Source organism: Polyodon spathula, chromosome 3 (genome assembly GCF_017654505.1).
Source record: "Polyodon spathula isolate WHYD16114869_AA chromosome 3, ASM1765450v1, whole genome shotgun sequence".
Classification (NCBI taxonomy): Eukaryota; Metazoa; Chordata; class Actinopteri; order Acipenseriformes; family Polyodontidae; genus Polyodon; species Polyodon spathula.
In genome coordinates this window covers 54,381,970-54,396,130 of record NC_054536.1, presented here as the reverse complement: position 1 = coordinate 54,396,130, position 14,161 = coordinate 54,381,970, and the positions used below count along the sequence as shown (strand labels likewise).

Here is a 14,161-nt window from a genome sequence, read left to right as displayed (position 1 = left end):
GCTACAAGTAGAATGAAATGTACTTGCTGCATGTGGGTAGGGTTTGTACTATTAACTAGACTAAAACAATCAGTTTATTACCTTTAATAAGTGGGAAAGCAATTATTAAATTAAGCAGTAATGCGAACCAACTGACATTCAACTTGCTTATGAATTAGCAGGCACAGTATCTAAGTGAAAGGAAACTTAAATCTGCAATGCTTATTTAAAATATTGACATACTTCCTTTAGACAATAATCAGCCAGTACTACTCTTTGCTCAAGAAACAGCAGCTGAACACGTCTCTCCTCTCCCACTCTTGCTAAGAGGTCTGCTGTTCCCACAGGAAGCCCCTGTAAACATGCTTGGATTTATAACTGCTGATAACAGGCTTTTGAATGGATGTAATTTATCTCTTGGAAATTGTGTTGAGCCTCCCTTATAGTGCACTGGACATTCTCAATAATGTCATGGTATTAACAGACTTCAAGCGCAAGGAATTTTTAGTTTTTGTTTTTATTATTCACTTTGTTTCAAAACAAAAAAAAACAAAACACAGACATCAAGTTTGATAAACATGAGTGAACCCAGATTTGTATCCATATCCCTCAAACAAAAAAAAAGATATAATATTGAGGCTAAACTCACTTCACATTTAAAAGGACACGGAGCTGCCAAAAGTACTCCAGTAAATGTATTACTTCACAGTTCTCATACATTCCTCTAAATGTTACCCTGAACGTGAATTCCATTTTTTAAACTATTTATTAACAAAACCTATCAGTCAAAATCAAATCACAATACCAGATTATCCCCTACACTAGACCCCCGGGGTAGATAACTTAACTTCCGTACCCTGCTACTTCTTTCATTTTAATTGAAGCTTTTCACCATTCACCAGTGTTTAACTCTCTTGTTTGGCTTTTCTTCAGTGCGTATAACCCAAGGCGCATGTACACTTGACCTGACTTCTCTCTATTTCACCCCCTATTGCACCTGCACTTAGTTTTGTTCTGCTTTTGACATCCCTAGTCCTTCTTTTGACATAGCTGACACTCAAGCCTATTGAAGAGAAGCAAGTAACAAATTGCTCAGACGTCTGGGTGCTTGTCAGTTATAGTGTTTGGTAAACGATACTTTAAAAAAACTAAAAAAAATCTGTATCAGTTCAGTATGAAGAACCTTGTGCAACTCCAAGCCAACAGCAGAGGTCAAAGTTTTGCCATTTAACACAGCTAAACTATGAACGTGCTACACCCTTCATGCTGCTATTTACACATGATGGAGACCAGAAGACATACTGTGTCACACTCGTGCCAGAACACAATCCACAAATCTGCCTTGGTGTCTAATTTTTGCATTATACAGAATGCGTTCCATTTTCCACTGTTAAAACTTTAAAAAGTCTGCCGCTACACATCTCAACCTCCTGCAAGCTCTGTATTTCTTCACTCTGTTTAACCTGGAAATGGTCTATTTAAACTGTTACCACACTTTTATGCAGAACACACTGTGCCCTAATATTTGGATCTGGAGAGAAGCAGTTTGACTATTATCCAAAGTAAATGTGTGCAAGTCATTCAAAATAGAATCTCATACCACAAAAATAATAAACCTAATTACTGTTTACTAGCTGTTGTGGTGGGTGGGGAACAGGCACTTCAAATTCCTTGAATAAATGGAAATAATCATAAAATAATGCAACACTTTTTGGAAAACACTTGGAATTGTTATTACCTGTAAGAAAGTGTGTGCCCAGAGTCGAGCTTTCACTGTAACCACAGCGCTCTGCCCTTTATCCAGTCGTACAACGTGACACGCCATCCTTAAACAACTGACATTGCTGCAGTTCTGAAGGAGAAGAATGGGATTGTTAAAGAAGCAGATTGTTCTCTACATATTTATTGTATTAGACTCAGTTAGGGCTTTGGAGATCACTTGAAAAACTTATTTGCATTGTGGTTGGGTTTGTTCTTAATTAGCTTGTAGCCAAAGTACTGTACTACGTAAGCCTCCAGCATTTCCAGTGTCTGCATTACATCCCTTTTAACTGTTTCTCATGTTAATTCTGCAGTTCTACTTTGCTTTCCCCGTGGTTCTGCTTTGCATGATGGTTTGCTATGTTTTTAAGGTGCTTTACTACATCTCTCTGTGTTTTACCACATTTCGGTATGGCTTACTGCACTGTACTTTTACAATGGTAGATTTTTATAATAGACAAAATGGCAATCACTTAATCTTTCATCTTTGGGTAACCTTTTCTGTATACTGTATTTGATACAAACTTTAGATGATCAATGTTTTAAGTTTTTATTATGAATTGCAACCAAAAAAGCCATTATCCACTAGTAGAGAGAGATGGTGTTTGGAATATTAGGCAATATTTATTATTTCACAGTTTTGACAAACTATTCCCATTTCTCTCCATTAGGACAGTTGATCCCAGGCTGGTATGTATATTTGTATCTAATAAGTGACACCTCTTATTCTTTTATTTTACAATATAGAGATGATTTGACAGCAATGTCTTTTTCCCCAAAAAGGTGTCCTGGAAGACAACAGCAGTGCAAGTTTATACAAAATAAACTTTGGGAAGAATACAGGAAAAAAGCTCAGGGTGAGCGAGTATGGTTCTCTTATTGTTTATGATTTCTATTATATATTATATATGTAAGGTATAAACCACGACGGTTTCCTATGATATATACCATAAGTGGTATATATCATCGGAACCGCATGGCCCGAAGTTGTTTATACCGGTTATAACACGGCTACCTATCATTTGTGGGAAGAAAAATAATTAAAACACATTTAAATTAAGACAAAACCAGAAACTTTTATTATGTATAATTCCGCAGTGTAATATCGTCCCAAATTTTGTTTAATTTAATTCATTGTTCGCGAAAATAAGCACATTTCTGCATTGAAAGTTCCATCTCACTAGAAGCTAGAGGACTGAATACAAACTGTGATGATGGGTGGAGTTTCAAATGACACTAGGAAGTAAAGGGAGCAGCTGCGATGAAGACTGAAGTTGGATCTTGAAGTGAGTTTGTGAACTCGTTATATGCGAGGAACACATATTCTAATACGTTCATCCTTTTGGATCTCAAAATATGTGTTTGTTAGTTGTCAGACACCCTTGCGTCCAAGTCATGCCAGATTAAGTTGACAATTGAACCAGATTTTACGCACCAATCAGACTGCGGTACCTCAGTTTCCCAGACACTTCAAATCCAGGTCTGTAATTCGGGGGGTCGTGCCTGGCCTTGTCGTTACCTGCTTTTCTAAGAGTTTTGCTGACTGACAGGAATACATTATGGATGGTTTTAAACTCCCTGTCAGCAAAGACATCAAAACCTCTCCTGTTAAAATAAGTATTTAGTCCAGCTCAGCGTTATAAAACTGGATCATGAACACTGGTCCTGAGTTGAACTTCTTGCACTGGCATAAAATTCCCTTATGTTGTTAAGACTTTTTGGACTTATTTCCATAAAATGAATGAATCATATATATATATATATATATATATATATATATATATATATATATATATATATATATTTATATATATATATATATATATATATAAATATTTATTTTCACGTATTTGCGCACCATGCTGTAATTTTTTTTGTGTGTGTGCATTTTTTTTTTAATTTTGCTGTTCCTCATCTACTGTTATGTGCCTGCTCTTGCTGGTGCACTTATTTTATTTATTTATTTTTTTCAGCTGGACTGCTGTCTTCACTCAAAGTTGGTCTTGTACCAGTTATGTGGAGTTTCATCCCCAAATATATTAAAGGAAATAGGTGAAATACCACTCATTTTTGGCTGTGGTTTTGTAACTAATAGCAAATAAAATGGAAGTTTGTCATGGAATTCAGAATTTATTCAGTGTGAAGCAGCTCAGTGTGCAAGCCATATTATACACTACATATACGCAAGGTTATGTGATGCTGTTTAACCAATCAGAGGTTGTTATTTTTCCAAGCTATATATATATATATATATATATATATATATATATATATATATATATATATATATATATATATATATATATATATATATATTTATTTTATTTAAAGTGCTTTTCTTTCAATTTCTGTGTGCTGGGTCATTTTTAAAGTGCAATGAACGACCATCAGTGGCGGCCGTGTTACATATGGTGGCAGCGTGTATGGGCACCCCTAAAGACCCAGAAATGGAGGATCTGCAAAAATGGATCAACCAGATAAAAGAAAATACAGCTGCCCAAGAAGAAGAGAACAGGAACGAGGGCTGCCAGAACAGGAGCCGACCGAGCTGGAGCTGCTGCTCCAGTGGGAACAGGCAGGAGCAGCTCCACTGATTCGAGCCCCGAAAGGAGAAGCACCGCTGTCTCCTGAGCCACAGGAGGTGCTGTCTCCAGGACAAGGAGGAGCCGTTGCCGTATCCTGAGCCACCGGCTGAAATCAAGGGGAGGAGATGAAGGTGCCTCCACAACCACCACCACCCCTGCAAGCCAGTCCAGCTCTGCCGAGGGAGGTCTCCGGTCCCGGCAGCGTGGACACTGGGCCAGAATGCCCAGGCCTCCCTCCGCTTGACCTTGACCCTTGCTCCACTATCCCTTGAACCCCAGATGTCGCTGCACAAGAGGCAACTACTACTCTATTTGTGTCTACTTGATATGGTCAGTTGTGGATAATGGATGGCAGGACATTTCTGTAGTATTAATTGGGGTGAAAGACTATTTTCTATTCATGTCAGTTGAGGTGGGGGTTATTATTTCAAGTCAGTGTGGAATGCTTGTGAATGTATTGCAATTCAATAATAAATATAATTTCAATTCCAACAACTTATTGAAACATGGTCCCTCAGAGTCACTTAATGCAATTTTGACTACATTTTATAATAACCGATACATTTTTAAATGTATTATGTCTGAAGACAGTATTTTAACAATAACAGCTGCTGTAATACTTTGAACTAGAATGCCTGCTTCTTATCAGACCCAGTTGAGCAACGGCACTAAATTCACAAGGATTTCCTGTTTAACTTTCTTAAACTAGAATGGGAGGGATGAAAAACTTTAACTCCCTGTCAATGTGAGTGACCCCTCTGGCATGCACAATCCAGTTAATAAAGGGGTTACTGGCTGTCCAAGCTGTGCTTTAATCCCAGAGTCAAAGGCAGCTGGGATTCAATCACAGAGAGGCAGTGTTAAACAGACAGCAAAGCTTAGAATATGAGAGAAAAATCATCTAGTCTCTACATTTGAAATAAACATGCAGATAAATACATGTATGCTGTATACCATTGCCTGATGATAATTATTAGAGCGCAAGAAACATGTTTTTTTGTCGATAATTTGTGCTAATGTGTTCAAGCTGTTTGGAATCATTCCTGTTGATCTTCACAGCTGTATTTTCCATGCTGTTATCCTTCAATTCCATGTTATGACCTGTGTCATTTTGCAGGAGGAGGAAGTGACAACATGCCGAATAGCCTAGAAATGTTAATCTGGATGTAGTACAGAACCTTAATGAGTCCAAAACCCTAAACTAAAAACAATATGAGCTTGTTTCCCCTTATATTTATTATACATCAATAAAGACATATACAGTGCCTTGCAAAAGTATTCAGATCCCTGACCAATTCTCCCATATTACTGAATTACAAATGGTACATTGAAATTTCGTTCTGTTCGATATTTTATTTTAAAACACTTAAACTCAAAATCAATTATTGTAAGGTGACATTGGTTTTATGTTGGGAAATATTTTTAAGAAAAATTAAAAACTGAAATATCTTGCTTGCATATGTATTCAACCCCCACACATTAATATTTGGTAGAGCCACCTTTCGCTGCAATAACAGCTTTAAGTCTTTTGGGGTATGTATGTACCAGCTTTGCACACAGTGTCGAAGTGATTTTGGTCCATTCTTCTTGGCAGATTTGCTCCAGGTTGTACAGGTTGGTTGGACGACGCTTGTGGACCGCAATTTTCAAATAGTGCCACAGATTCTCAATGGGATTGAGATCAGGACTTTGACTGGGCTACTGTAGGACATTCACCTTTTTGTTCTTGAGCCACTCCAATGGTGCTTTGGCCTTGTGCTTGGTATCATTGTCCTGCTGAAAGGTGAATTTCCTCCCAAGCGTCAGTTTTTTAGCGGACTGAAGCAGATTCTCTTGAGGCATTTTCCTGTATTTTGCTCCATCCATTCTTCCTTCAATTGTAACAAGACGTCCAGTCCCTGCTGATGAGAAGCATTCCCACAGCATGATGCTGCCACCACCATACTTCACTGTAGGGATGGTGTGTCTTGAGGCATGGGCAGTGTTAGGTTTGCGCCACACATAGCGCTTTGAGTTTTGGCCAAAAAGCTCTATCTTGGTCTCATCTGACCACAAAACTTTTTCCCACATCTCAGTTCGGTCACTCTCATGCTTTCTGGCAAACTCCAGACGTGCTTTCAGATGGTACTTTTTGAGTAACAGCTTCTTTCTTGCCACCCTCCCATACCGGCCAATGTTATGCAGAGCTCTTGATATGGTTGACTGGTGCACCATTACTCCACTCCCAGCCACTGAACTCTGTAGCTCGTTCAAAGTGATTGTTGGCCTCTCTGTGGCTTCTCTCACAAGTCTCCTTCTTGTTTGAGTGCTGAGTTTTGAGGGACGGCCTTTTCTTGGCAGTGCCTGGGTGGTGTGATGCAGCTTCCACTTCCTGATTATTGATCCAACTGTGCTCACTGGGATATCCAAACACTTGGATATTATTTTGTACCCTTTCCCTAATCTATGCATTTGTATTACTTTATCTCTAACTTCTGTAGAATGCTCTTTGGTCTTCATTTTCCTTCAGATTCACAGCCTTACCAATGATCCTTCAACAGTGGGGTTTTTATCCAGAAAATGTGACAGCAACTTTAATGGTTCACAGGTGGAGGCCAATGGTAAGGTAATTGTGTCCTCGTTAGGGCAATTTCTTTCATCGGTGCAAACTGGGAGCTTCCACAGCACAGGGGTTGAATACTTATGCAAGCAAGATATTTCAGTTTTTTATTTTTCTTAAAAATATTTCCCAACATAAAACCAATGTCACCTTACAATAATTGATTCTGAGTTTCAGTGTTTTAAAAATAAAATATCAAACAGAACGAAATTTCAATGTACCATTTGTAATTCAGTAATATGAGAGAATTGGTCAGGGGTCTGAATACTTTTGCAAGGCACTATATATATATATATATATATATATATATATATATATATATATATATATATATATATATATATATATATGCATATGCATATGCATGTATATATAAAATCTTCTTCTGTACTGTATTTAATTGGGATTTCAAAGCAAACTAAAGAATGGCAATCTGTCCTGGTGTATCAGAATAACCGAGGGAAAGATCTTATGCTTCAGTCCCACACATCTGAGAAACAAAAGAACCCCTCTGAAAAGACGAGGAATCTCCCTTGGGAAATTATTCAGGTCAAGTAAACTCACGTAAAAAAAAATATTAGGCTTCTATATCACTTGTCTGCCATTCCCAAATGGAGTGACAGCTCAAGGTCTTGTTAGAACTCCTTACCAAGGTCTTCGCATTGTATTGCCTTAGCGGCTCAGGCACGATGACTTCACGCTTCCTGACAGAATGCACAGTGGTAGAGTTTCGCAGAAAGCCCAGTAGTTCAGGGGTGTCCGGGAGAGCAGATGTCTGCAAGGAGAAAAGTGATAGACCATGTGGATTTATCCATGAAATTGCATACCACCTTCGATGGACCTTCACATCATAATTTTTTTTTTTTGGTTGTGTTGCCATGACAGTAGCCACCTGACTCTGCAGCAGGCAGCACAGCAGGATGCTGCCATTCACAGACTGTTCAAGTGATGTGGATGATAAGGTGGACATCAGAACAATGTTCCAGTCTGTACAGAACTGCAGATATGGCACAAGTTGTACATTAGTGCCTGTGACATGCTCTTTATTACTAGTGGAATAGTCTGAAAATGTAGATTCCTCTTTCCAAACACACACACAGCTAATGTTTACTTGCATTTCACGCATAAAATTAAACTGACAATTATAGAATTGTTATGTTGGTCCTATATAAGCAGTCCAAATAGCTCCTGAATCTTTTAAAAATGTCACAAAACAAAATTGCTGTTAACTGGACAAATTGTTTTTTTTTTTTTGCTTAAAAAATGTGCTGACTCAATGCTGGAATTCAGACTTCACTGAACTGTCAACAAGAGAATGATGGCAAACGATACATTTCCCAGTTTTAACCAATGTGTTAAAATCTATTTTCTGACCTCATTAGCTCGTCTTAATATTATCACTGCCCCTTTAATTATGCTGACTATATATATATATATATATATATATATATATATATATATATATATATATATATATATATATATATATATATATATACTTTATTTCAAGATTGAAAATATTTTAATACTGTACAATGCCACTGCTGTATCCTGGTACTTTTGGGTTTTATTGCACTTGAAACATTTGCATGGGTTTGAACAACAAAGCATGAAGGAATTAGGTACTTGGAAGATGAAGCAAGTTATATTCTCTAGTATTTGAAACTTCTGAACATTCCAAGAATAAAATAATCAAATAACTAAAAGATTTTGAACAGAATTAAAGGAGTACCAGGGATAACACTGCTAGTGGATAGCATGCCTGTAATACCCGACTCAGGGTTTTATAATCTGTTGGTTAAGACTTCGACAAAATAAATGTATATTCAACAAACTGTAACTCGTTTCCAGTGTTGATTTTCTATTTCCTGAGCCAGTTCACAGCATTAAAACAAAAGTTTGACAATGCTATCTCGCCCCGAATAAAAACTAAAGGAGTTACACGGTTACATCTTCAATTTAAAAAAAAAAAAAAAAAAGCATTGGCCCTTCCAGCCTTGTTGTGGGAATCCCTGGAGATGAGGGCCTCCTTCATCCCAATGTATAAATGAATCATAATGTTTGTGACAATTTAACAGTCAATTTATTTTAACATCATGTAAAGAGGCACAAAAATCCCTTTTATGTAATTGGTTCCTGCTGGCTCCATTCAAACCCATAGCAGAGGTATAAAATACAGCAATCATCATGTGAGAGAGTGTTTACGAGGCACTCCAGACATGGGATGTCCCACTGCACTTTAGCACTTTATCCTGCCTTCTGCCCCATCTAAACAGTAAACATGGATTCGATACCAATTAGACTGAATGCTTAAACCAAAACACTCTGCATCTGTTTTTCAGAGTCAGACAAAAAAAGGTGAATGAAAGGTTAAGATCATACAAGGTCGAATAGGTCTTGGATTGACTGTTAACAATTAAGAAATATATCCTTTACTATGAAGAAACACCAACAAGCCGTTTCAGATTTGAAACAAATGTATTGTACATCTTCACATATTTTCTTCCCAGCTTTGCTGCCATAGCAATACCAATATCAACAGAAAGAGTAATTTCTGAATTACCATTTATTCTTGAAAACTGTAGTTATTAATTTATAGCCCTTAATTTTCATTGTTTGCTTCAGAAATAGATATCTTTTTTATTTTTTTTTACATATAAATATGCTGCTGAAAATATGTTTAAGAACTCATCTGCCTAAGTGTATTCTTTGGCAGTTTGACAGAATTTGTCAAGGAAAATAACAATATTTAACATAGGTATTGCAGTGAGGCTCAGCCCCCTTGACTAAATCCTACTGGCATACATCAATCTTTGAATCTTCACATGGATTTCTAACCTAGTTATGTACAATTTCATTATAAATGTCATATCCCTGAAGCATCTGGTGTAATTAGTCAAAGCCACGCCTGGGTCACAATTTTGTAATCCAAATAATTCGATGTATCCAACTGGACGGAAGCATTTCCACCGGCTGGGAGAAACTGTGTTGACTTTTTTTTGTCAATCTGTAAGACCATTCAGAGGAAATAAACCATGCTTGTCGAAGGACCAAAAATAAGCACTAATCAGTCACAACATCTAATCAGATAAGACGTTTGGTTTTGCAAAATGAAGTTTATTTCTGTCCTAACCCTAATGACACACAGGGTTTCTGTCATTTTCTTTTTTTCCTGATCTTGGATGAGATTACTTCTTTGTGTAAAACAAAGCAGTGATGAATGATGGGACTCATTTAGAACTACCCACCTCCAGATTCAGCTGATTTATTGTAGTGTTTGTTCTGCAGTTTATGAGTCTGTCTGTCTGAACCTCCAAGACGTACAGAAGGTATTCATCTTTAAAGTGACTGGGCCAGCCCACCTCCAGGAAGGTGTTGCTGATGGCACTGGGTCCTTTGTTGTGCAACTGTGAAAGAGCCAATGTTATACATGAGCAAATATCGTACTAAAACCAAAACCACATACAACATATCTGCTATGGAACGTACAATTGCCAAAAGTCTTGCAGCACCTAGAATTTTAGGATTGAGACCATTTAAAAAACAACCTATATAAATATAATTTAAATCTTATTTAACATTATGTTATCAAATAAACTACACAATTATATTGCAAAAGTCTACTGGAAACAGTGCAGTATTTAATGTCACATTTTTAAATTTGTCAATTTTTCGTTAATTTTATGGAAAAGCGGTACCGATATGTAATTTAATATGTTAACGTAACATTATTCAGCAGGTTTAATTTGACTATGACGCAAAATTAGTTCACTCTATAGGGTGAGGTAAAAGGTGTGGCCATAGCTGTATATCTACATGCCACTTCTATAACACTACATAAACAGCTTATTCGTTTAAAATATAGTCCTTTGATCTACGACTTATATTCAGAGTTGGATGGTAAATCCAGAACAGCAAGACAGCTGTGACCACTATGGAAAAGCATCAAAGAGCTTTCACTTAGAGCCCTGTAGCAGATAAGTTATAAAAAGCCTTTATGTTTCCGAACACAGTCTCTTTTTCAATTTTTGTTTTTATCTTTTTATTGCCTATAATTACTTATAGGTGTCCTGCTTTGATTATTCAAAATCTAATACATTTATGAAGCGACTGAGTTTAGTTAAGTAAGATCTCTGCTGTTTTATTTTATTTTACTTTTGGTTCCCTGAAGCTGCTCCGTTCCTTCCTGGACACTAAGCTGTGAATTATTCCCATATGTGGAGGCTGTTGTTTACCAGTCTGAACAACAGTCATCCATCACACTGCGCAAAATGATTGTCTTCAAAAAAAAAAAAAGATTCCGTCTTAATTGCAAGTTTACCACATATAAGGAATGTCCAAAGAATATACATAATGCTAAAACATTCTATTATTCTGTTGTAGAGAGAGACCGGTATGCCTATATACTATATAATATATCACCACAGTAGTGAAGGTTTTGCAGAAGCCAAAAACAGGTCTAATTAAACCAACACAGGCTGTCCAGGCCTGCTGGGATTCTGGAGTTCATTAAAGTTGAATACCTTTGTACAGTAGAAGCATGGTTGATTAAAACATGCAACTCAGTGATTCCACACACCATGAAACTTCTTTCCCTTTGATGTCTCCTCCACGCTACATTTTATTGCCGTAGCTTAATTACAAAGACTCTACTGAGACCCCTCCTCCAAGTGCCGCCAAAAGGGATCAGCAAGCAAGTCATTTTTGCAAAACTGTAAAAAGCTTGCACAGTCTATACATTCTGGAGCCATTAACAATATGCACTACTGATTATAATAAATGTTACTGAGGCCCCTGAAAGGATCACTGTTGGACTGATACCAGGACCAAAAAAAAAAAAAAACAGTTATATTTATCTGGGTTTTTATTTGGCAAACATATACAATCTTGAGAAGGTGGGTGTAAGTGTCATTCTCGTCTCAATTATACCTTTCTCCAGCAATATATATTTTAAATAGAGGGAATCATTTTTAGTTTCTTAGTGTATGCAACACACAAGTCAGAGATCTGTGCCACAAGCCTTACTTCAAGGGAACTTACATTAAGCTTGGCACACCAGTGATCATGTAATGTCTGTTACAACCACCATGCACTTGGTTGCACTGGTTGAGTGCTCTTAAGATGCTTAGGATTAAATGTGCATTGAGAAGTGTGGTGGCACAATGCAAGGTTTAATTATCTGAACTGTGTAGTTCTGTAGTGTTGGTCACAAAGATCCAAGTAAGTAGAGGATGATGGTCTTAAAACAACTCTGTACACAAGGTTGTAAAAGATGATGAGAAGCAACTGTTGATATTTCAAAGTATATCCCAGTGGAATCCATATAGTTCTAAGGCTAAAGCAAAGAATATTTAACCAAAATTATCCTGATTCCACCTCTTTCCACTAGTGTAATTTAAAGTTGATTGTAAATGTGCTGGAAGGGGCAAAGTTTACTGGGCTGTATAAAAACTGTGTTTAAATAGTTTTACATCAACCCCCACAAAAAAATTTTGGAGAAAGTTATAAAAGAAACTAACTGGGACTAGAGAAGTGTCCTACCTCATAAATGTGCTGAACAGATGGTCCAATGTCTTGCTCCTTCTCTGGCTTGTCCTTAGGCTCCCATTGGTGGATGGGCAGAAATATCTGGGCAGGATGGGACACTCTGCAGTGAGCAAAAATATATAATGTTACTCTTTATTTATCAGTTTACTTTGTCTTGTATTCATATGGTGTGCTGCTGCTTGTAAAAACACTGCTGATTTAGTCTGTTACAAATTTGGCTGAGCCCTGACATTTTCCAATGAGTGTTTGAAAAAACAAAACAGAACAAAAATGAATCAATATGAAACAGCCTTTGAAGTGTATCTATTAGTCTTGGAAAGGAATCTGACAATATGAAAGATACAAAGAAATATTAATTGCAAGATCAAATTTAGCAGTTCCAAAAAGGCACATATCAAGGGGATAGAAGACAAAGTTAATTCTATTTGTCAGTGTCTAAGTGTCAGATTTAAGTTACAGTATCTTACAATACAGTGATACTACTCTAACTAACTGCTTGCTATGTATGCTATTACTCCTTGTTAAAGACATGTTTGTTTTTTTGTTAATTTAGTTGTAAATTTGTTTAATGTTTGACTAATACCTTATATGTTGGTCTACATCCAGCGCCAACAACAGGCTGTCAATGTAAATGAAAATAACAGGAACAATCAGAAACATCACTAGACAATGCTCACCCCCGTATTTCAACGCGGGCCACTGCAGTGATGTTGATTTGAAGACTAATCGGGTTACTCCTTGGATTGTCCTTGTTAGAGCTATGGAATAAAAACAGAAAATTACACGCGTCAAGTTTCATTTCTATAGAAAAACTGAATGCACATTAGAAGGAGAAATGTTGGTCTTGGTGATGGGGAGCCCAGATTGTAGTGCACTCATGGGGTGTCTTTTCCCAATTCATGATGTACTGGATACTATAGATATCAAGGAAGCTGTAGCCAACTGTTTGCAAGCCTAGCCATATTACCAAGCCCTCAACACACTGATGTTTTTAAGTACTGCTATTTTTAACATTTAACTTTATCTGACAAGAAAGACAGTATTTACTTTATGTATTTAAAAAAAAAAAAAATCAGTCTCGGGAATCTATTTTAGAACTGCTCACTGAGAAATGAATATGCAGCCCAGATGAAAGGTTTTTCCACTCCTATGCTAGGGTAAACTAAAAAAAAAGACTTGTTTTGTATTAAAGAAGCCACAAAACATCGTCAGGACTTGAATCTTTCAGTCCTCATGAAATCAATCCATACTTTCCCCTCCTATAAATGTCTATTTAAATCCAGGCTTTCAAGACATTAAAGACAAACAAATTAAAAAAAAAAACATTTTGCCGTTTTCCAGAAAACAGAAAACCTCAGGCATAACAGAAACAATTCCCACTGAATCCAACAATAGACAGAAACTTAGCCACTGTAAACAAGTGTCAATGTATTGCAGACTGTGAAAGAACATCAAAGGTAAAGTCAGAAAAATTTTGATTGTGACAAAATGGATTCTGACTAACTTTATAAGTTATTGTACAGTTTTCTACTAACTGAGAAGACTCTGACTGTTTACAATGATAAATCACTTGACCCTGTTCCCTTTTTATACATGAAAAGTGTTGTTTAGGTGAAGCTATGCTAATATTTTGGATGTCATGCTTAAAGTGTACCATGCTTTAAAGACGCATTTAAAAAGTCTATAAAAG

The 14,161-nt window shown here is 36.8% G+C and overlaps 1 protein-coding gene across 1 annotated transcript in view; it reads right to left on the bottom strand.

The window, feature by feature from the left end:
• Positions 1–14,161, bottom strand: part of LOC121313180 (integrin alpha-8-like) — a 71,081-nt gene that overhangs the window by 7,563 nt on the left and 49,357 nt on the right. Inside the window, exons 23-27 of the mRNA XM_041245474.1 lie at positions 13,149–13,229; positions 12,466–12,571; positions 10,173–10,331; positions 7,574–7,699; positions 1,718–1,831 (exon numbers count right to left, since the gene is read on the bottom strand). Coding sequence (XP_041101408.1) covers positions 1,718–1,831; positions 7,574–7,699; positions 10,173–10,331; positions 12,466–12,571; positions 13,149–13,229 — 586 coding nt within the window. The remainder of the gene's footprint in view (positions 1–1,717; positions 1,832–7,573; positions 7,700–10,172; positions 10,332–12,465; positions 12,572–13,148; positions 13,230–14,161) is intronic.